Below are 23427 nucleotides of genomic sequence, written 5' to 3'. Positions count from 1 at the left end.
TTACGTGTCTTCTTCATTGTCCTAGCCATTTCCCATTATTTAGGGTCTGCTCTCCTCGTTCTACGCCGCCAGTCTGTTTTGGGTTGTCGAAACATTATTGTTTGGACAAGCTCTAAGTATAGCGAGCATTGGCATATCTAGGGAGACCATTCTGGGGTGGGCACGGCCCGTGTTTAGCCCCCCTCTAAATAGTAAATACGCGCATGGCTTTAAGTCCTTGGCCACCGTTGGCCAGTCTACTACGTGTATGTTCCGATATAGCACTGTGATTACTGCTTAGTGCTCTCACTGGTGGGTGTGGAGCACTGAGAAGTGTTCGTAATGGCTATCGGAACTTACCCTACAAGTACAACACCTGTACATAGAAACGACGGCTCATCGAGCTAAACATTGAGGTATCTTATACATTTGTAACATGATAGTCGACTGTATGCTGTACGTCTCATTTATGCTAATCTGTCTAAAACACTAGTCAAAATCACAAGTTTGCAGTAGTTTATTTAGAGTGAGATGGATTGACAAACAAAATGATACCGATTATATTATTAAAGTTAATATTAAAATATTGTAGAAGTGGGTACACAGAGCCGCTATTTCTTTTACATAACGCTCGAATAGAATTGCCTTGTCCGTAGAAGGTGAAAGTGAATTTATGTGCACGTAGAGTTGCAAAGCCGCGGCAGATAGAGCAGAAAGTGCTGGGTACAGCTACAGGCGGCGTTGTCGCGCGTGCATTGATCAAACACCGCGCTGTGGCGACCTTCGCCTGCTCGTCTTGGGAAATATTTTCCGATTCTACTTTTACGATCCTGTATGCCTAACATGCATTTAGGCAATGGTTACTTACTATTTTATCAATACTATTATTAATTGACGTTGCATGTTGCATCTCAATTATGCTAAGTTAATTTATTTTTAACCGTATAGGTTCAAAAATGATCTAATTAAAATAAAGATAGAGACGTTATTTTACAGATAACACAAGTAACACTTCTAAAGCAATCACTGCAAATACTGCAATATTAGTGCAATCGCAGTGCCCATCATATTAGTCAAAGTAAAAATGTGTATTTTCATTTCATGAATGTTTACAATAGAGCCTCACACAGCGCATAACAAAGTGAGGAGTTGATTTTATATTCATCACTTACCTACCTAAATAATAATGTTGACGACAAGTCTTCACAATTCACAAGTTTCTAACACAGTGGCGTGTATTTATGTGTTAACATTCATGTAGGTAATTTGTAAATCGCTGTATCAAAGATTCATGGATTCGTCTTGGTGTCCTAACATTCGCCAATGCACGTTCAATTTTAAAAGTATAATTAAACAATTCTGTCTTACATCATCCAAATTGTGATTGTCAACGTGCTTCGGTGCATGTAGCATATGGCATTAAAAAGTGTACGTATGTTGGCGCCTCTTACGCAACACCTTGTGAGGCACACAACATGGAGATAGAGACAATTAAAGTAAAGATAATTGGGTATAGCTACACGTGGTGCGTACGCGTTCACAGCACCGGATGTCACTCGACGTCAATTGACTTGACCCCCTGGCATCGGCATCCCGTGCCTCATGCCCGATACAGATTACTCAGCACGCACGCGACACAACAATTCATCTTTAATTATGTTATAACATATATCTAACAATTGTAAACTAAACACCTCCATTTACAACTTTGATGTTAATATTCATTAGTTAGACAATTAGATGCGCAAACCAAATCTAGTTTGTGACGTGGATGGCTACGTGGATTTTTAGCGATAAATAACGATGACGAGAGGCACATTACACAGAAAACAACATAATACATATAAACTTGTCACTTGTGAGGCTCGGGCAGCGTCAATAACAACATAAACGACTGACATGACAATACAATTATGTAGAGCAACATGGGCAGTGTAGAGCAATTTAGGTAAAGTAGATTTGCAAAATGAGATATTAGTAGTTCTTTACATTTATTGATTGATCAGTAATCGATCAGATCAGGTTAATTCAAGACTGAATTTATTTACTTTTAGTTAGCTGCGTGGATGCGGTAGTGCTATGCCAGACCATGTCTATTATAATGTATTAAGCCTGACACCGGAGTTGCATCCAGAGTTTTAGTAGCCTTACACTACACAACAGAGGAAGAATAACTAGATTCCATAATATTACGTCCATTTGTAAAATTGCGACGATCCATATCGCCTATATTCTCTTAGTTGAGGATTGTATAGCCGCTCTCTTCATTGCGTAGGTACATCTTTTGTTAATAATGAGTAATGAGTAGGCATCGGTTGTTAGGATCCGAAGGTCCATAGCCTTCAGATAGAGCGCAGGGGCAAGAGCGGAGGCCGGAGTGGACGGTGCGGCGATAGGGCGGCTGCGGTTGTGCAAACTGCGCAAGTTTCACAACAAACGCCTCGCATTGTCTCGCGCCGCTCACCGAGACGACCTCCGAGTGGCTGCGCTGTTTTCTGACACATTTTATAGCTATTCACTATACCTAACCATAAATCTAGCACAGAATACCTGACTGATGTCGATTTTGAAGTGAAAAACTATCAGTGGTTAAGAATTATCTCTTTGTTTCACACAACGGTTTGAATAATTCTAAACAGCAATACTTCTGACTTCGATAGCTCTGTAAAAATTAAGAAGGTACTCATATCATTGTCTTGATGTGACGCTATCGAAATCATGTAATTACGACACGACCGACGCGTGATTGCTTGTGTAGACGACAGCTAAACTAAATAGAATTATCGTTAACTTTGTGCTAATTGCTTGCAGTTGACGGTCAAACGCTATCCGATTAATTAACACATTTTAATGTATGCGTACACTGATTATTCTAATGTAAAACGATCAAAAACAACTAAACTTGCCGTCCGCATTATTTCTCAGTTATATCGGTACGTATTTGAATAGAAACAATGGCTATTGGGTCGCGACCATGGTTTTGTTGTTTTCGAATCCTGAACTTCGATCGATATATTATTGTTATTCTTTTTCTTTCCTCTGTCTAACGGGTCCCGGACAGATTTTTAATAAGCCAGTGTGGGAGTTTGTCATTTAATCATGACTTAATAGAGATTACCTAGAGTATTACAAACTCTACACGTGCATGTCGTAGGTGAAACAAACACGTGATGCACGTGATTAAATCATTTACCAAGGTCTGGTCATAACTACGACTATTATGTACCACACGTCGACAAACATTGCTCTATTGTATGGTGTTTCTTAGAAGTTTCTACTCTAGTTCCTAGCATCTTAATGGATTTTGAAAAAGAGTAGAGCTACAGCTAGCTGTAGCTAACTTACTAGTATTAAAGTGGATTTCTTAAAACCTTTTTTAATCCTTATATTATTATTCCTAAAAAGTAAGATATTAGACAGGACTAACGACGAGGAGAGCCTAATTGGAAAATATAGCAATTAAATGTTTCGGATAAAATAAAAGTTTGGTCCACGTGTTCAAGTTACGATTATTAGTCTGGAAGTAGATTGAAACAACATTTCGTAATAATAATCATTTTATAAAGAAAATGGCGTACAGAAATTCTCCCTTGGGTGAAAATATTTTCGTCGTCTCTACCTATCGTCAATATTATTTTTTAAATTAATTTCTTTTGTTACAGCAACAAAAATTTGGATGCGGCGATTACGAACCCCCAGCGAAATTGCAATGCAGCGGCGGGGCCGGCTCGGGCGAAGCGCTCACCAAGTTCTCGGTGGAAATAGTGCAGCAGTTGGAGTTCACCACCTCGGCGGCCGACTCGCAGCCGCAGCAGATCTCCACCAACGTCACCGTGAAGGCGCTCGCCAACGCCGTCAAGACCTCCAACTCGCCGCCGCCGCAGCAGCCGCCGCCGCGCGCGCCCACGCCGCTCGACTGCGAGCGCGAGTGCAAGGCCGAGTGCAAGTCGGAGGTGGCCGACGACGAGTTCGTGGGGCTGGACGAGTGCGCCGCGGCGCTCGAGCGGGACGCCGCCTCCGCCTTCCCGGGGCTGGCCGACCTCATCGGCGAGGACGACGGCGACGACACCTTCGAGGATCTCATCACCGAGATCTCCGGCTACTCGGAGTTCATGAAGGACTTCGACCTCGACGGGGGCAAGATGAACGGCGGCGGCATGGGGCTGGAGCCGCCGGAGGGCGAGCCGGCGCCGCGGCCGTACGGCGGCGGGGAGATGTCGCCGGCGGCGCAGACGCTGAAGCACATGGCGGAGCAGCACCAGCAGGCGGCGGGCGGCGACTGGGCGCGCTACCGCGGCTACGGCGCCTACCGCCCGCGAGCCGCGCCGCCGCCCATCGACCACTTACACATGTCGCAGCAGCAGCAGTTACACCTCACTCAACCACATCACAATCTACAGGTTAGTTATTCATGTTTTCCTTATTTGAATTGTTTTGTCTCCTCCCCTAGCTACTTAGAAGCGAGGCAAGAAATACCATTATGTCATTATATTATTGTTATTTGTGTCTCTCATGTGGCTAATCTCAACCCGGGGGCGGTCCATCCTGTAGGAAAGTTTTCGCGGAGATACAAATCAAACACGAAGCGTATGTGAGAAAATTCGATTGAAGTGGTTATGGGTAATTATCGGAGCAAATTCTATCAAAGATTGCATTAATGAACTGCTAACAGAAATATGTAATACATTTATTGAAAATGAACTAAAAGTTACGTTTCATTAAACATACTATTCGAACAATCTCTACATAATCATACTTAAACGATCATGAACGTGCTGTAGTTCTAGCATAAAATATGACGACCTTTGCACTTAAGTTAAAACTTTGCAGTAGTTTCCCGCCAAAATTATGAATTCATAAAAGTGCCTGCCGCGTTTCGTTTCCTATTGATACATTTGCCGCATTCGCCGGAATATGTATGTACTTTGTACGTGATAGATAATGATCAAAAGGTAAATCATTGGTTGTTTGGCACATCATGAAGTGTGGTGGGTGAATTGCGTTTAGTAATTGGAAGTCTTCTTTATTGGGTAATTCGTGACGCGAAAGGACATAAAAAACATGGGAGTCTGGTGGAGTATCGACCGGGCGCGGCGTGCGCGCGCTGCCGCCCACTGGCGGGTTATCGCGAAGGGTTTCGACTTCGCCGCGCGTTGCCGCTTTGCGCTGTCTTTCTCTAGCACTGCGACTGGCTGGAGATAGAGTAATGCCATAATAAGACATTCGACTCGAGGGTTTATAGTACTTACCGAAGGGAATGCTGTCTGGTACGAAGCGCTACTACTGCAGAATGCATTCGAGTTGCATTGTAGACTCATCTGGTTTGTCTTAGAGCGCTTGCCTGAACAAGTATAGGCGAGAGCCACTTCTTTATACATTGAGAAAATAATGTAACATAAGAAGCATTTATTACACTTGTAAACTATTTGACGAGCTGCTTATGTTTTCGCCCTCGTGGATAACGTTAACTTCTTTTGGAATTTGAACTCGCGGCCACACTGGTTTTGTAGTTGAAGCGCGAACCACTAAACCAGACAACCTTTGCACCCACATAATAATTTAATATAGTCTTTTATACGTACTCACAAGAAAATTGAGTTAATTGCTCAAAATATTTGGGTAGATTGTAGATAATTGTACGTACAAACGGAATAGCGTATTTTAATACTCGCTACAAAGTTCTTTTAAATAATTCAATAGATTTGTATTATGTTATCTTACAGCTACTTTATAAATTAAACTGAAAAATAGGACCACCATACTCTACAAAGACGAAAAGATTATTTAAAATAAATAAGTAGTATTGAATTTTGCGTGTGCCAATATTGAGATTGCCATAAAATCGTAGCTGTTAAAATATTACGTTGACGCAGCGCCGTTTCTATATCAAAGTATATTACTATTAAAACGTGTTAGTGAGTATGTATTAGCATAGTGAGCAATCATGAGCTTCAAAAACATGTCTACTGGCTCCAGATATTAGCACAACACGTGCGACTCTGATACAAGCCGCATATTTCGCGAACAATACGTGTCCAAAACCACATGTTTAATTTTATTATAACTGTGCCCTTGTAAACAAGGCATTATACTAGGACGTACTGCGTTAGAGCTGATACGAGCAATTACGCTGCAATGATATAACCATATCAGGTGATAAGAATGTTCAAAATAATTTGATAAGATTCTGTATACATAGAAACAATGGTATTCTAAAACCTACCAGGTTTGAGGTACCTTGGTGACTTAATAAATCCCATAAGTTATTTTTTTATTTTAATTTTATTATTGATAAACTTATTGTTGCAAAATCACCCCCACTATAACTGAATAAGTGAACCGTATATACCCTGATGTGCCATTAAACATTTTTAGTAAAGTTTGAAGATGTGAAATCGGGACGGCTTTCGGATGGCTTAAAACCCGTGAGCCACACGACAAAGGGTTCCATTTTTAGGGTTCATTGTCGAATACTGGCACGCAATCGGTGCCAATTCTTTTAATAATGCCTTTTGCAAAATAGCCTCAGTCGAATGGCGATATTGTGGCTGCGAAGACTTAGAATCTACTAAGAACAAACAATATTAACAAAATATTAAAGTGCTTAAAAGCATTGAAATCAAACTTTTCGAACTTGAGGGGAGCTTTTTCGTTCGTTTCACAGGTTTCGCGTTTTGTTTAAAATATTAAAGACCCCTTTTTCCTGTGACTTCGCACACGTGAATTTTCGTTTGATATAATGCCTCGTGAACAGTAGGTAAATAGAATGGAATAAAAAGTTAGTTCATGACATTTGGTGGCAGAGTGGTGGCAACTGTTTATCATTGACATAATTTTAATTTAATCTATCACAAACATAATTAACAAGCATTCAAGCAAACACAAAAGCATTTTTTAGATAATATTGTTGACTAGCTAGAGATCATGACGAGTGACGTGACGATCACTGCATAACATTAAACAGCATTAAACAAACAAATTTTTTGGCCTAGTAATAACGGCTATTTTTATAACACAATCATTTGACGTTATCGGTGTAGCAAAAATGTATATTATCTCATAATAATTCATACTTTTAATAATATAACTTCAATATGGTTATAAAATCGTAATAAAATCAGCTGTTGTGAGTTAATTAGTCCTATGTTTTTTAAATCTAAGAAAGCAGAGTTGAATGAAAGGCACCAACGCGACACGGGCGATGACACTAAAGTGTCTGAATAGAACAAAAAGTGTGAGCTCTCCGACACGATTGCTTCCTGTACCGAGACCACGTGTCCTCCCGTCTCTCTCACCCACTCCCCGATTTTAGATATCCCAGTGTTGTTACTTAGCTATAAAAACGTCTTCATCTAGTAATAATTTTAATTGTTTTTTTAATCAAATTAACGCCTGAAAGGGAGGATTGAAAAAATTGGAGGGGGATGGATTAAACATAGGTAGGGTTTAACCCTCAGATCATAGTTCTATGATCTGAGGTTTAACCCTATCTTGTCTTATCATCGATATGTAGAGCTTTAGCTGAATCTTGCTTGAAGCAGATTTTGTGCGGCTATTACGGTTTAAAAGTCATATTTTGAAAAGAAAGACATTTACGCTCAAGAATGGAATTAAAATTCAACGATCGAATCTATGCTGGACTTTAAATGAAGTTTGGAGTAAGTAAGGTTGAGTTGCACCACCTTACTTTAACCGTGACTTTAACTATAACCGGTGTTTTTGTATGGAGTTTGACAGATATTTGACGTTTGTTAAAGTAAGATGGTGCAACCCAGCCTATGTTTCGTTTCAGAAAATTAAGGCTCAGACGAGTGCGTATTTTAAATGGAATTCAAAGTGCGTGAAGGCGGTTCGGGCTGAACGTCATGTCACAAGTCATGTGCAATACGTTTCAATTTGTGATTTATAAAATTTTCCCTGATGTGATTTGATCAATACATCAGCAGTTGACACGAAGGTTCGGTTTGATCCAGCGGGCGCGTGGGCGTCCGTGACGTAGGTGGCTCGGGTTATTTCCGTCGCTCGCAGGGGGCGAGGAGAGGTCCGTAATGTTCCATCCTGTCGCTTATTACCGTCAGAGCTTTTTGATTATTAATCGTAACATTTTGCAATCTAAAATTTTGTTCCCAGCAACGGTTACTCTGTTTAACGGAATAGGGTGTTCAGGGAATATTGAATGAAAAGAGGTACAATATAGTTTTTAGAAAAAGCATCCGCTTTGGTATGTGCTTTCGTGAACTGCAGCATTCAGCCGCACAACAAGACATCGTTAATTTAATTTGATAGAGCCTCTCATCGATATGTGTATTCGTGGAGTTGAAGATTGTGGTACTTACTTAAATTGATAGAATGATTCACACAATAGTGAGTATAGATTTGCTACGTTCCGCATTGGTCACACTCGAGCATAAGGTCAGTGTCCCAGTCTTCCCCTCAATCACCTATAATTTCATTTAAAAACGACTAATAAATGTCTCTTCAATTTTCGAGATGAGTTTCTTGTGGATATAAATTAATTGGTTATTTATTAAATTTCGCAGATGTTCACTTCTTTATCGTTTTAAGTATACCGATGATCTTACAAGAGTATGACTAACAGCTCTATAATCTTGGCACAGAATGTATATCTCCATATTTCACTGTCGTGCCGTGCCCATTTCCGTCATAGTTTCGTGCTCCCAGCCAGAGCGGTCCTTACCTGAGTGTATTAGTAATCCTCGAGCCATTTGAAAAAGCGATGTACGACCAGATAACAGAGGTGCCGTTAGTTCGTCTGGCTTCACAATACGACTTAGCGGCTTTAGCACGCATATTATAGTCGTATTGACAGAGAATAACAAAAATTGCGGGTGCACCGGACGGGAGTAGCGCTCGGGCCTCGGAACAGGTTTGAGGCGCGCGGCTGCGCTCGCTTCTGGCAGCTGTCACCGGTCGCGCGCCTCACTCACTCATCACAAATCTTTGGGCCCACCGCTGTCGCGCCGTGACCGACGCCCACTTTAGCCTGAGGACTCCTCGACCGGACGGAGCCGGAGCTTATCTACCTAATTAGAACAATGTAGTCACGTCAAATGTTCATTACTGCACATTTACATCAAATAATACTTGTTGCTACCACTTTCCATGGTGGTGAGAGTAGAAATCTAGAAAACTAGAGCTAGCGCTTTAACTAATTTAAGCCTAGAGGATGGAGATCACTTTAAGAAAAAGCTTTCAGTTTCAAACATTCAGAAACAATTTTGAATCATGTTCGTCGTAGATATAGGGTGTGGTTAGTTAATCATTTGACGTAAGATTTTGCCCTTGTTTTGATTTGAATTTCCGTTATTATGTCAAGCTAAAGTATTTTTGGTGTCTTTCTTTTAAACTGAGTTAACCTTGAGGATATTACGCATGTCACTAAAATACACGTGTCAGATCACACACACAGGTGTGAGTTGAGCTCGGTAGGCTATGATCACAATGCGTTTGTACCAAGTTAGTATAGTTTGTATGTTTTAATTACCCGATCCTCAAGAACAGGTTTGGTGTCTAACAGAATAGAGATTAATCGTATTCTGCGAGATCAAATATTATAAAGTTAGTTCTTTACCCGTGACTTATTTTTGATGCGGTAGGTACATTTAAGTACAACTTTTATGACGTAGTTTTTACAAGAATGTTTTCTAATGGCACGTATACCTTCTCCAAACTAGTTTTGATTACCTACATGCGGACACTATAGAAAAATAATTTTCCAGTTTGTGCTTTACTTATGAAACGGGTATAGTTTCATATTTGAATTTATAGGCTTGTTTAGGAGGAGTTTCAAAAGGAAATCGGATTAAAACTAATTAGTCCTTCACTTACTCTCCTACATACACGGCAAAAGGGGAACACAGAACACCTGTAAATGAAATAAGCTTTTCAAAATTTACCTGTTCCAAAGTCATTCGTCAAACAATGCCTGCAAGAATATTTGGGGTCAAAGTTAACTAATAAAACTAATCACTACTTTGACAAAAAGGAACTAAACTAAATTAGTAATTCATTTCTTCGAGTGTAGATGTACTGCACATTTAAGCGAATTATACTCGCTAAGCCGCAGAGTCAATACATCCTAATGGTAACCATTTGCAAGTGTCAATGTCAGCCCACATCTGCATGGAATGACATTGGTGTCCAATACATTCCTAAATAACTTTGTTGTAGGTACACTATTATGTAAGTAGTAGGCATTATTGGTTAGGCTATTAGCGATTCTGTATACCTATAAGCTATTACCTAACTACATAGATGCTGCATCACGTTTTGACTACACACTGTACACACTGCCCTCTAGAACGGTTTCGAAGTCGTGAGTTTAGCGGCTTTGATCGCCATGACTAGGGCTTAATTTAAGTATTCAAGTGTTTGCATGGCAACCAATTGATTTTCAAAAATGCTACTAAGCTGCTGATGTATTAGTTAAAAAAAGCGCCCGAAAACTGCTCTTTTCGTTTTCAAATCAAATTGATATGATTCGCTAGATAGAAATGCATACAATTTTATAGAGCGCTCAGATTGCAGCGCAGCGTTCTGGGCGCCTGATAAACTAATGCCCGTTTTCACCATCAATCCCTAATTTTTAAGTGATCCTTTTGAAAACGTAGTAAGTAAGTCAAGTTACGAGTACCATCACTTAAAAATTAGGGATAGATGGTGAAAACGGGCATAAGTGTCAATATGCAGTAGATTTTCTGAATGTCTTCAGCCTACTTCATGAGTCTGAACATCTAAATGTCCCTCCAAATGTTCAGCATTAACTTGACACTGTCCGGCAGGTGTCAGCAGCTCAGCACATGCAGGTGAGCGGCGCGGGGGGCGGCGGCGGGCACGTGTCGGTGGCGGCGCAGCAGGGCATGTACGCCAGCTTCCAGCATCATGGGAATCCATCACCACAGCATCATCAAGGTAATTTACTGACCTCCAATCATCATCATCATCTCAGCCATAGGACGTCCACTGCTGAACATAGGCGTCCCCCAATGCTTTCCATGCTGCCCGGTTGGTAGCGGCCTGCGTCCAGCGCCTTCCTGCTGCCTCGAATACCTGACATAATATAAAACAGTCGCTTTCCGCTGTCTGTCCCTACGTATGCTTAGATCTTTAAAACTACGCCACGGATTTTGATGCGGTTTTTTTTAAATAGATACGGAGTGACTCAAGAGGAAGGTTTATTTATAATAATGATTGAAAACTAATCAGGTTTTCAGGAATAGAATTGAGAATTTGTGCCTTAAGACTATGGTTATGGTGTCAACTATGTACCCAATAGGATCGTCTCGGAATATACCTACGTTGTTATTCAGAGGTGTCCGTGGAATTTGTTGAAGTCCTAGCTTAATTTTACTATGACTGTAATATTGTTACTTACCAGGATAGGTCACAGTGTCGCTCAAACAACTCTATTGATTTTTCATCGCAATATTACCTATTGGAGTGCCATGCTCATTTGTTTAATGTATCTTTGTTTGAAAATACGTAAGTGTAATTGCTTACATTGTATGCCTGTATAATTTAATGGTATTCTATGATATATAGCTGTGTAATTATAGTAGTAATAATACATAATATTTGCTTTGAATAGTTGTAAAAATAGACAATGTACTTGATAATTGAATTGAAGTTTTGTCATTATCAGGCATGAGGTACCTACATTATCTCGTAATCTAATTTAGAAAAAGCCTAAGTAAATAACTCCAGTCCAGACTTCAAGGTAGGCAGGTCCTTGACAGTAAACGTCACAATAAACCATGTTACGAATTACGACCGTGAACTAAGTTGAATAATATGCGTGTAAAAGGTGCTAAACAAGTGCTAACTAATGTCGCGTTAGATACCTACTGTGCGATAAACTAGCGATTACCTACCCACCGCCGTCATACGCGTGGTTTTCAGTTTGCCTGAAAAATACGTTATCGTCAACAGTAAATATTTTTCAGCGTACTGTGTAAGTCATAAATAGAAACTTTTACTTTTATAATGCTCGTAATAGCAAGCAGGATATAAATTGGCGTGATGATGATTTCTTTATAACTAGGTAGGTACATTGTATATTCTTGGAACGTATAATTAGCAACTTACGAAACAATTACACATCATAGCTAATAATATAGAGTTGATTAAGCTACTGCTACTGTTGTATTGTATATGTATTATTATACATTCCATTATACGTCCAAAGGAGACGAGCACACGCTTGAAGTGTAGTGACGATGCGATCACCGATCCACAATCCACATATGTTGGTGTACGCGTGAAAGTATTATCGTGTTCACCCACACATCTACGCAGTCATTCCGATGAAACGCTAAACTGATGATTCAATCCTTAACCGGGAATATTTTCAACACTTACTCGGCATATCAGTGGATTGCCTATTTTGTTTAGATATCCCTACTATTACCAACAGTTGGAATACCCAGAATTGTTCTCGGGTGGGCTTTGTGAATCAATTACGGAAACTTTGAATTCTCGTTAACATAGCAACATAGAGTGATATTCATTTAGTTATAATATGATAATACTTGGATCTACTTTCTTTCAGGAAAGTAGACACTATGTTTCTATTTTAAACACAATCATGTTAGCATGTAGCGTATAGCAATACGCGTAAGATAATTGTTAACATATTCTCAAGGAATGTTTATGTTTATATCAGATGGTAATCGGAGATACTGGTTTACTGCTGATAAAGCTTAAATAGTTTAGCGCAGGGTCTGCTAGTGAAGTATCAGTCGTGTGTCGGAAGGTCGCATGGCAACATAGCAGCGTGTAGTCGTATAGTGGTAGTAGTTGTGACGCGGCCGGGAGGGGAGGGCGAGGTTGACGCTCGCCGAGAATGCGCCAACCCGCCGCACGCGAGGGGATGACACTCGCGACGTGTTTATTGTAACGATTACTCAAACTTACTGCCTCTAATCAAGTCCCAATATTGCAGAGTACCTATGTATTTGGAGATAAGCAAATTAATTAATTGATCTATTTTATGAAACCTTTCCTTTCCTCCGAATATCTTAGCAACTAAATGATATAAAAGTAGGTGGCCACTATGATGTATTATAGCCGTAATCAATATTATTTATTTGTCCTCGTTTTATTATATAATGGAAATGAGGATAATTTTTATGTAGGTAATTGTGGCTACACATCAACACCTGTCGATATAACTTTATGCCGTACCGACAATGTCGTCAGACAGCACACTTTAGAGCAGTTCTAGGTAATTAGACCTCGCCCCAAACTTAACAGTTGTATTACATAATATCGACAAGAGTTGATATTTATGTATATCACTAGACGACAAGATAACAATGAAACTTTATTTGAATATACCTAATTATGCAGAACATGCTTCATTAACATCCGTGACTCCAGAAGAACGATTAAAATACTCGAGATCATTTCAAATTCTCCCTAGTGGATTCGAATCTTCAATCACAAGTAGCGTCGTTCTGATTCTGGTATGCCATGCCAGGGCTGTCTAAAACTTCAGAAGGTTCAGAAGCTATTTGTTGTAGTTAACTTGGGGGTACCAAGGATAGGGCTGAGAAGAGCCGCTGTCCCTCCCCTCTGGCAATGGGGTGTTCCTACAAACTTTATATTTCATCCAACCCAAAGCTTAAACCGGTCTAAAAATCGGATTAGCCTCTCCTGCGCGGTTATCCCGAAAAACGTTATCCGATGTTTTGAATGTTGCTATCCCTCACGGTGACAGATAGAGCCGAAACTTTGAAAATACATAGCTTTTCGGAGTAGCCCTGGCTATAAACAGGGGTGGCCAAACTTTCGACCTGTGAGGTCTACTTATGCTCGAAAATATTTCTTGTGGTCGACTGCAAGAACGCAAGGTACAGTTTAGAAGAGTGAAATAAAACACTTTTAATTTTCAATCATTCTGTTCAGTTTATTTAACTCTGGCGGGCTACCAAAATTGTCTTCGCGGTCGACCGGTAGACCGCGGTCGACTTTTTGGCCATCACTGGGCTATAAGGTGCTCCTTCTAGCTGAGAACGCCTATGGTAAATTTTCCCGTTGTAACGCGTGCCGTATGTTCCAGGCAATGCGTGCGACTCGTATTCGGTATTGCAGCCTTCCAGCTGAGTAGCTGGGCACTTCCATGGTATTTTCCCTGTTGTAACGTGTATTGTGTGTTCCAGGCAATGGGTGCGACTCGTACTCGGTGTCGCAGTCGCAGAGCATGAACTTCTCGCAGCCCATGCGCGCGCGGCCCGGCGCGCAGCCGCCGCAGCAGCAGCAGGCGCAGGGCCAGCCGCTCGGTAAGACATGATACAGCAGCACACATTCAAAACTCATAAAACTCATTTATTTATGCAAGTAGGCTTTAAAAAAGCACTTTTACACGTCCCATTGATTTATTTGGTTCATCAGATTCTGATTCTATTGTTTCGTGAAAGAATTAGAATAAGTGTCTGAACCAAAATGGCAATTTCACTCCAATTGTTACGTAGGCCCAGAACAGACGGTGAAACGCAACTGCAACGAAACTGCAACTGCTAGTTACATTTGAGTTGCATCTAAGTTTCTGCCATAGTGTCCGTTGAGAGACCACACATGACGCGACCAGTTTGAAACTTTCAGTTTCAGTTTCATTCATCAGAATCTACACAAAGTTGCAGTTTCGTTGCAGTTGCGTTTCACCGTCTGTTCTGGGCTTTACATTAATGTCTTCCACTTAAACATAATCCTTACTATAATTTACATGCATACATATTGTCATGCACATCGTCATTCGTTTACCTCTGAAGTATGCAATTTGACAACAAATTAACTTGCCACAAAATAGGCGACTCATGTTTGGGCAATGCGATCCATAATACTGTATACTAGCAATGTACTAGGTCTTAAAAGCAATGAGGATAGTTTTCGAAAAAAAGCATTCAACCGGGTTCCGCTAAATCATAGTCAAACAATTAACAACTTTTGCAATGTTCCAGGCGTGGCAGCGGCGGGCATATCCCGCGAGCAGCAGGCCAAAATGCTGCAGCAACAGCAGCAGCATATGTTGCGCGCGCAGCAGCAGCAGATGCGGCCGCCGCCGCCCGAGTACAAGGCGCGGTTCGTGGGCCCGGGAGTGGGCCCAGGAGTGGGTGTGGGCCCGGGCGTGGGTGTGGGCCCCGGCGTGGGTGTGGGCCCCGGCCCGGGCGCGCGGCGGGCCCCGGCGGCGGCGCCCCGGCCGTTCCCGCCGCACGCGCGCCAGTACTCGCCCGAGTGGCGTCACATGCTCATGCAGCAGCAGCAGGCCGCCGCGCGACAGCAGTTCCCGCATCATCATCAAGGTGAGTTGTTTCGAGGGCATTCAAAGAGTACGAAAATGAAAATATATTTATTTCAATAGGCATAGGTTACATTTTGCATTACAACAAAGCAAGGTGTATAAGGTGGTGGAAAGATGCGAGACAATACCAACACAAGTATCTCCAATTACTTACTGGGAAGCCTCCGCACAAATTTGTTAATAAACAATTTTTATTTTTTTTAAATTTTAATGAACAATAAAAGTTGATCCCAAACTAGGCAGAGCCAGTATTTTGGTGGATATAGCATAGGTTTTTTAATATTGACATGTAAAGCGGCTCTAAAACTAAACCACAATACAATACGAGATGACGTGTTTTTGGTGACATTACGCTTATACGGGCGGATGACCGTAGGTTTTACTTCTTTCCTGGCTTGATATTAGTCTACGAAAGTATTTCTGCTGGGACTCGAGCGTATTACAAAAGGGGAGAGTACCCCACACTACATGTAAAATAACCTCGTTAAACTTCCTTAACACCTGCTTTGATATCACAATGTTTCTGAAACATTTACTAATTAAAAACGTATTTTGTAGGTGGCTTCGGTATGGGCGGCATGGGCGGCGGCATGAGCCAGCAGCAGCAGCAGCAGATGCAGCTGCAGCAGGCGCGTCTGCAGCAGCAGCAGCTCATGCAGCACCAGCAGCAAAGGTATGTACAAACATTCGTATAGAACCCGCCGTATATTAGTCATTTATGATATAGAGAGATGCCAACTAATGCGCTGAGTTCGACATAAACAAAGTAATCAAAATATGTGCTCATTATCCACTGAGGTATCGGTACTCAACGTTTGAATAATCTTTAGTACTACGCAAACAATGTAAACTGTTTATATTATGACGTCTGCAGCAATGTGTTCTGTTTTTGGGCATATTGCTGCGACACTGGCCCCGCCCCTTTGGCACATCTCCCTTTAGTTTCTGTGATCTGTGGTCTCGCGGTTAACTCAGTGAGTGACTGAGGTATGGGAACGGCACGGGAGGGGTGAAATTTACATATTATGATGTGAAAAAGCATACAAATCTGAATCACATACCTGCTGACTTAGGAGGACCGATGAGGATTATGATATGTTATCCCTAACCTTATGAATTATTTTTTTTAATAGGGCATGAATTTATTTTTTATTTTATTGAAAAACGATACCAACGACTACTAATAATTTTATATGAATTCACGGATAGATAAGCTATTTAGCCGTAAGTCTGTATGCCACATTACGCGATTTGAGGCAAAACACTACTGACCAATCGCGGCACCAAGCGAAGGTCTTGCCTACGTGACTTGGTGCTAAATAAATATTTTGCTTAGTAGTATTGCATTATATTTCAAATAATATTAAAATAAATAATATCTAAGTATATTAATATTATAATGCGATATTACAATATTGACTCTGTAATTAATAAAATGTATTATATTTAGCACTCGTATGTAAACTGAAGCGGTTTTGGTTTTTCCAACATTAAAAATAGCAGCACGAGATATGAAATGCATGAAGGACATCATCAATGTTAAGCGATATTATAATATTAAATAGGGTTTTAATGTATCGGTTATGTGCTTAAAATATTCTTCTTTTTATTTCAGAGCATCAAATCAACAACAGAACTCGATGTCGCATCTTATTATGCAGCAAAATCAAATGATGAGTGTTCAAGGACAGGTACGGACTATTTAAGACCTCTATATAAATTTAATTGTTCGCTGATCTTAATATTATACGGAGATTCAGATGCGCATTATGTTAGCTGACACCCGCGGCTTCGCTCATCTGAATTTCGGTCTATTTCAGAAATATACCTAAAACTTCCTCATAAAACAGTACCTATGAAAACCGCATGAAAAGCCATTCAGTACGTTTTGACTTTATCGCGAACAAATATAATTTGTTTTATAATTTTATGTCTTGAATAAAGTTTAATTATAAATAATGCTGGCCATCTAAACAAGTTTGTTCTAAAACGATTGTCTCTTCCCCAGATGCCGAACATCCACATGTCGCAGTCTCAGAGCATGTCGATGCAGGGCGGCGTGGGCCCGGGCGGCGCGGGCCCGGGCGGCGCGGGCCCGGCGCAGCACCAGGCGCACCCGCAGGCGCACGCCTTCGCGCCGCTGCACGCCGGGCCCTTCGGCGCGCAGGCCGACTTCAACCTGGACTTCCTCGACAACATGCCCTCCGCCGACGCGTCTTCCATCACCGCGCAGGAGCTGCTCAACTCGCTCGATAACTCCTTCCTCAATGATATACTCTAAGCGCCCTGAACCTCGGCTCTACCGGTGTACGACATAAGGCTCCAGGCTGAGGTGCGAAAGTGATACGAATACGGATCGAAAGGTTTCTTTGTTTTTCTGTGGTGCAGCTGCGACTCGGTGTGACCGGTCGAATAGTAGACCGTGCAGCTCATTTCGAGCATAAAGCGAAACCTATTTTCTTCCAATTACGGTTCGCGTGCTGTTTGAAATTCAATAATTTCATATCAGAAAATGATGTTAGGACATTATTTCTGGAATATGCTATATCATACAGTGTTACGGCAGAAGTGAAATTGTAAAATAAAATAAAGGAAGTGTAAATACAGTGGTATTATACGTCAGAAATGAAGCGGCATGAACAGTGCTTCCGAACACATCGACAACTGAACGCTGCTATGTAGCGCGGAGAGAGCGGCTCGTTAAGGCTTCCGCCATATCTTTCGGGCGCTCGAGGAGTTATGACCAAAGTTATTGACCACGAATTTACACCTGAATTTAACGTGGTTCTGTAGTGTGGGGCATATTAAGTATAGTGTAGTCGAATTGAATCTTCCGATGTCTTTACCATAATTTCGATCGCGTTGTTTTATAGACTATTTATTGTAAAAATATCCATTTCATAGTATTTATAGCTCATAAGATTGTTAATACTTCTTTTGTAAATATTTTATTGTAGTCTTAAGATTCGTTCGGTATTATGACATAGGCGACATCAGGACGCAGTCCCGCATACCTATACGCGACTGATCTTTAATTTTCCATAGAGTAGGTAATAGTTAGTGTATATTTATTGACGAGTTGATAGGATCTAAGATCGAATGCACAAAAGACCTGCGATTATTATTTACTAGTGTATGACATACGAGTTTGTCGACTGGCAAAGCGATTGGGGCAATAGCAGTTGTAAAGAAACTATATTTGAGGTGATGCGATATTTTTTTATATTTATATTCTTTGAACTGTCTGATTTAAATCCTATACAAATGTTATGGAAACATAGTTTGTGCTTCAAGTTTTAATAACAGTAATGTCTATCCGCCTGGGAACGACCCGATTTATTATATGGTTTTATTTTTAGTTCAAAATAATGTAAATTTTATGGTTTATTAAAAATCATTCCTGTACCTAAGATAATAGTAGTTTATACTGTGATGTCGGTCTCAATGGTCAATAGGTAATATAGAATCAATTATTATAAAGATATAGATTATTGTTATTGTTAAGGATCTCATGTATCATTTTGGAAGAGGTATGAGGGATCTGGAATTTGTAGGATGTTGATTTTCATATATTTACCTTTATTCCATGATTTGAGAGTAAATTTTGGATACCATTCCTATACAAAACCGTAGTATAATCTTGTACACCGTTTTGCATTATGTTTGTTGTTAAACAACACTCGTTGGGCCTTCTTTGGATGTCTTGGATTAGCCTATTGCGTTCTTTTAATTTAATTTAAAAAATATTGATTTTAATAGTGTGGATTTTGGCTGATTGTTTTAAGTAATTTAAAAATGATTTAAACAAGAAAATGTCTAAATGGCTTGAATCCAAGATATCTTAAAAACGCCCGAACCAAGAATGTATTGCAAAAGGTTCAGCTCTCTGTTAATCCATAGTTACGAAATTTGTGTATGATAACAACATTCCAGAGCCATTGTTAACAATGTTTTAACTTTAGGACCAATTTTTGAACATTCTTTTGAAATAATATTACATATTGAGAATGGATAGTTTTATTTTTTACATACGTAACCCAACCTAACCTACCTATTCAACTAATTTGTTCAATTTTCGTCATGGACAACTAATAGTAAATTCGTAAAATTAAGATTTGATTGCAAAACAAAACTAATGTTTTTACAAAGTTTATAATTATAAAATTTTATGAACTACATAACTTAATCAAATAACAGTAATAACACTGGTATCTAATGCTTTGTAATTTTGTAAACTTGAACCTTGGTCGAATTCCCTTATTTATTGCGCAATATTATCGGAGTTCTATTTAGCATATAATAAAACAAAATCCTTTGCACATAAGTTGTTTGTTCGATAGTGAGAATATAAATAAATTGTAGGTACCCAAGTTAGATTATAGCATAGCATGTTTTTTTTATCAATTAGGCAGTTTTATATTCGATTATTATATTTCATGACGAAGCTAACGGAGAAAACACTTAAGAGATTTTAGAGATGATTATTATGGCACATTATTTGTATTGTAGGCAGAGAACTTGTTGGATTCTTTCGTTTTGGTTGATTCCATCTGGTAAATTACGTCGCCCTTCGTGGTATCTTATATTACCTGCCACAATCAATACCTATCAGTAATCGGTACACTATTCATTTATAAGCAAAGCAATCCATTTTTTTTTCACCACAATAATGAATCTGCTTGTTGCTTATAAAGGTAATCGGAGAACTTCTCTAGTTTTCTCTCTAAAGCATTTATCTCCGTTGCTAACTCTCATATCATCTCGTTGGGTTTACTGTGAAAAATCCTAGGGTTGCGCACTCGGGGGCTGTAGAAGTTATTGGGCTGGATGTATTTGGCGGTAATCGGCTCATCGTGCATCGAACTCATTTTAGCGTCGTAAATGTTCTCGTTCGTCTTGTTGTCGATTGATTTCATAACAAACGCGCGGATGTCCTGCCTCCGCTTCCGCAGGCGAACGCACGAGTACACAGTGCTCAACAAGATGCCCAACTTTACAAGCGCTATGACGAACAAGCCCAGCATGAAGACCAGATATTGTTTCTGATACCAGTCTTCGAGTCTTGAATAGCATCCCTGAAAATAAAATATTAACAAGATTAGACAAAATACCACCGTTCATTTTCAAACTATCTGCAACAGTAGGTAACATTTCAGTTAAACTGATTGATGACGGTCGAGTCGGTGAGTACACACAACTAGCCTAGGCGTAGGTATCTTAATAGCAGCTGTCGCTGTTAACAGAACAGTGCGTTTGTTGAACACCTACACATAACGGAACTAAGGGACGCTCAGGATTTGTCCGCAACTTCTAGCAGCGCGATTGGTAGATTGGCGCGGAGTTGAAGTTAGGAGACTTCACGCGAGTGGTACACTCAGCAGTTCGTTGGTATAGTGAGCTTAGGCTTAGGCCCAGCTGCCATTCGAAAAACGCCGACATGTAAAAGTAGACATAGAATACTCACCGGCACGTATCGAAACTCCGGGTTGGGCTGTAGCTCCTGGCAGCGCGACTGGTTGACGGGCGCGGGGTTGAGGTAGGAGGCGTCGCGCGCGCGATCCAGCAGCAGCTCGGCGGAATAGTAAGCCTAGCTGCCACACTACATAAACTACATGTAACAGCTTACTATTAGAACACCTACCGGGACATAACGGAACTCCGGGTTGGGCTGTAGCTCCTGGCAGCGCGACTGGTTGACTGGCGCGGGATTGAGGTAGGAGGCGTCGCGTGCGCGCTGCACGCAGCAGCTGGGCGGCACCGAGAGCCCGCGCGGGCCCAGGCGCCGCAGCTGCCATACTGACATATCGTAGTTGCGCGCGTCCGTCATGCCGCAGCAACGCAGCTGGGGAAGGAATAATACGTCCAGCTTGTCTGATGAAGTACACGTGATAAAATAAAACGCGATTTTGCGTCTTTTCATAAAAACCACTGCCTGCCATTTTAACGTTTTGAAATCGTCGGCCCAATACTCAAAATTTATTGCATCCATATTGTTACAAGAGGGGGTAAGCTGAGAAAATTAAGAAGCTGGGCGTCCTGCGTTCACTGATAGCATTCTTAATAGACGCGTGTTTACTATCCGTAGACCACGAAGAGTTAGGCCCAGGACAGACGGTGAAACGCAACTGCAACGAAACTGCAACTGCTAGTTACTTTTGAGTTGCAACTAAGTTTCTGCCATAGCGTCCGTTGAGAGACCACACATGACGCGACCAGTTTGAAAGTTTCAAACTGTCAAAAGTAACTAGCAGTTGCAGTTTCGTTGCAGTAGCGTTTCACCGTCTGTTCTGGGCCTTACTCATTTCAAGACATTTCTATGGACGAGAGTACCTAGACCACAGAGGAGTTGCAATGCACATCTCAAGAACTTCTACCCGATACTTACGTAAGTCTGCGCTAAGTCCACCGCAGCAGTGAACTCCTCATAGTCCGGCAGCGCGTAGTAGGCCTGCAGCGCGCCCACGGCGCCGCCGCGTGCCGTCTGCAGCCCGAGGCAGCGCGGCCACACCGCCGCCGCCACGCCGCCCGCGCACTCGCACAGCAGAAGCGCCAGCACTATCAGGAAGTACTGCCAACATTTTTTTAAACATGTATTAGTAATTTGTATTGCATAAATTACAATTAGACCCCCCGTCCGTGGCAAACTGAATATGCTTGTTACGACTTTGTGTTACGAGGAAATCCGCAGGAAACCCAAAATAGGTAAAACCGACATAGCCCGCAGAATTGGCCAAACTTAAATGTCAGCTTAGTGGGCGGGGCACAGCTCGTGGAGTTGATGGCCACTGGGGCAGACCTATGACTAGGTGGACCGACGATCTGGTGAAGGTCGCCTGTTCGCGAGAAATTACCTGGATGCGAGCAACGTGGGACCAGTCAAATACTCAGGAGAGGCCTTTGTCTAGCAGTGGACGTCATTTGAACGAGTGGGTTCACTAGTCGAGCCGCGGCGGGGTTCGAACCCGCGTTCCTCGGATCACGAGTCGGCCAGTCCGACACCTTTCACCGTTCGGCCATTGTCGCTTCAATATTGCGTAACGCCCGGTATTAGCGTACGCTCGTGTTTTATGGAACACGGCCATCAATGAATGTGACACCCTAATTATCCATCTACCGTTGAGTGCATATGGAAACGCATTGTGAATAGCGCTTTGTTCGGATTTAGTAGAGATAATGTAAACATTCCAGCATGAGTTCGAAATCTCGAGGCGTGAAACGTTAATTACAAGTTACTGACCGATGGTTATTTTCGGCGAGGTCTATGACATTTTAATTTTATTTAATTGATGCCGAAAGACCTGTTCTGTATAAAATAAAACAATACTTAAGTAAAAATCTTAATTTTAGCGCTCTTTATTTAGTTTTATTCTTATTAAGTAGCACTTTATTACTATTACCACAGATAATAGAATATGTACTTGTATTACGCTGCAAGAAGTCAGTTCTATTAGAAAATTTTGCAAAAAGCTTCCTTTTTACACGCACACAAATTTTATATGGCGCGCGAGAAAGGCTTTCTGTGGAAGCCTTGTTTCTAATACTTAAGTAAGTAATTATGTTCAAAAATAAGGTAAGCATCACAGTATTGCCTAGAAAATTAGATAGTTTCATAAAAATTTACTCACAATAGTCAGTATGACGTAAGACGGCATGTACGTCGCCCAGCACCCGAGCGCGGCGGCTGCGCACACGGCCAAGCCAGCCGCCAGCAGCGCCAGCGCCACGTAATGCAGCGGCGCGTGCTCTAACCCCTCCTCTGGTGATGCCAGCAGCCGCGACAGCAGCAGCCGCGGAGAATCCATCAGCAGAAGGAACCCGCACACCACTTTGAGGAAGCCGCTCGCCTACACCCATTCAGACGTGGTACAGTTATAGTGGTAAATCTAGTCATTCTGTGTATGGCAAATATGTAGCTTACTTCAGAAAATGCTATAGTATAAGCGCTTATTCTACTTAGGCTGCTTGGTTATTATGAAAACAATGTGTCAATGGACATAGGAATAATTCTAGGATGTCGAAAAGCCGCCTAAAAGAACTAAGTCTAAAATCTAAATAAAAATCTCAATGTTGAATCTCGAAATTAAATTCCTTTTACACCAAGTCATGACCATGCACGATCAATGACATAA

General features: G+C 41.2%; 2 protein-coding genes across 2 annotated transcripts in view; one reads left to right on the top strand and one right to left on the bottom strand.

Annotated features, from left to right (window-relative positions):
* Positions 1-19306, top strand: part of LOC135073310 (neurogenic protein mastermind-like) — a 28114-nt gene extending 8808 nt beyond the window's left edge. Inside the window, exons 3-9 of the mRNA XM_063967430.1 lie at positions 3642-4379; positions 10782-10911; positions 14160-14279; positions 14958-15299; positions 15857-15971; positions 16914-16989; positions 17307-19306. Of these exons, the coding sequence (XP_063823500.1) occupies positions 3642-4379; positions 10782-10911; positions 14160-14279; positions 14958-15299; positions 15857-15971; positions 16914-16989; positions 17307-17579 (1794 nt within the window). The 3' untranslated portion in view covers positions 17580-19306. The remainder of the gene's footprint in view (positions 1-3641; positions 4380-10781; positions 10912-14159; positions 14280-14957; positions 15300-15856; positions 15972-16913; positions 16990-17306) is intronic.
* Positions 19307-19431: 125 nt separating this feature from the next.
* On the bottom strand, positions 19432-22959 carry LOC135073309 (uncharacterized). The gene is made up of 4 exons (XM_063967429.1): positions 22924-22959; positions 21684-21866; positions 20940-21140; positions 19432-20373 (listed from the first exon to the last, which is right to left on the bottom strand). Exons 1-4 carry the CDS (start codon positions 22948-22950, stop codon positions 20050-20052), a joined length of 735 nt encoding a protein of 244 aa, XP_063823499.1. The 5' UTR covers positions 22951-22959; the 3' UTR covers positions 19432-20049.
* Between the last annotated feature and the right edge of the window lie 468 nt (positions 22960-23427).

Source organism: Ostrinia nubilalis, chromosome 7 (genome assembly GCF_963855985.1).
Source record: "Ostrinia nubilalis chromosome 7, ilOstNubi1.1, whole genome shotgun sequence".
Lineage (NCBI taxonomy): Eukaryota > Metazoa > Arthropoda > Insecta > Lepidoptera > Crambidae > Ostrinia > Ostrinia nubilalis.
Note: the sequence above shows the minus strand (reverse complement) of the source record. Positions and strands in the feature narration are given on the sequence as shown.

What these genes read in the sequence shown, in the direction of transcription:
- LOC135073309 (XM_063967429.1), bottom strand. Translation starts at nt 22,950, where the DNA reads ATGCCGTCTTACGTCATACTGACTATT. An exon ending in CTTACGTCATACTGACTATT is followed by an intron (nt 21,867 to 22,923) that starts GTGAGTAAATTT and finishes AAATGTTGGCAG; the next exon opens with TACTTCCTGATAGTGCTGGC. An exon ending in TGGACTTAGCGCAGACTTAC is followed by an intron (nt 21,141 to 21,683) that starts GTAAGTATCGGG and finishes TTCCTTCCCCAG; the next exon opens with CTGCGTTGCTGCGGCATGAC.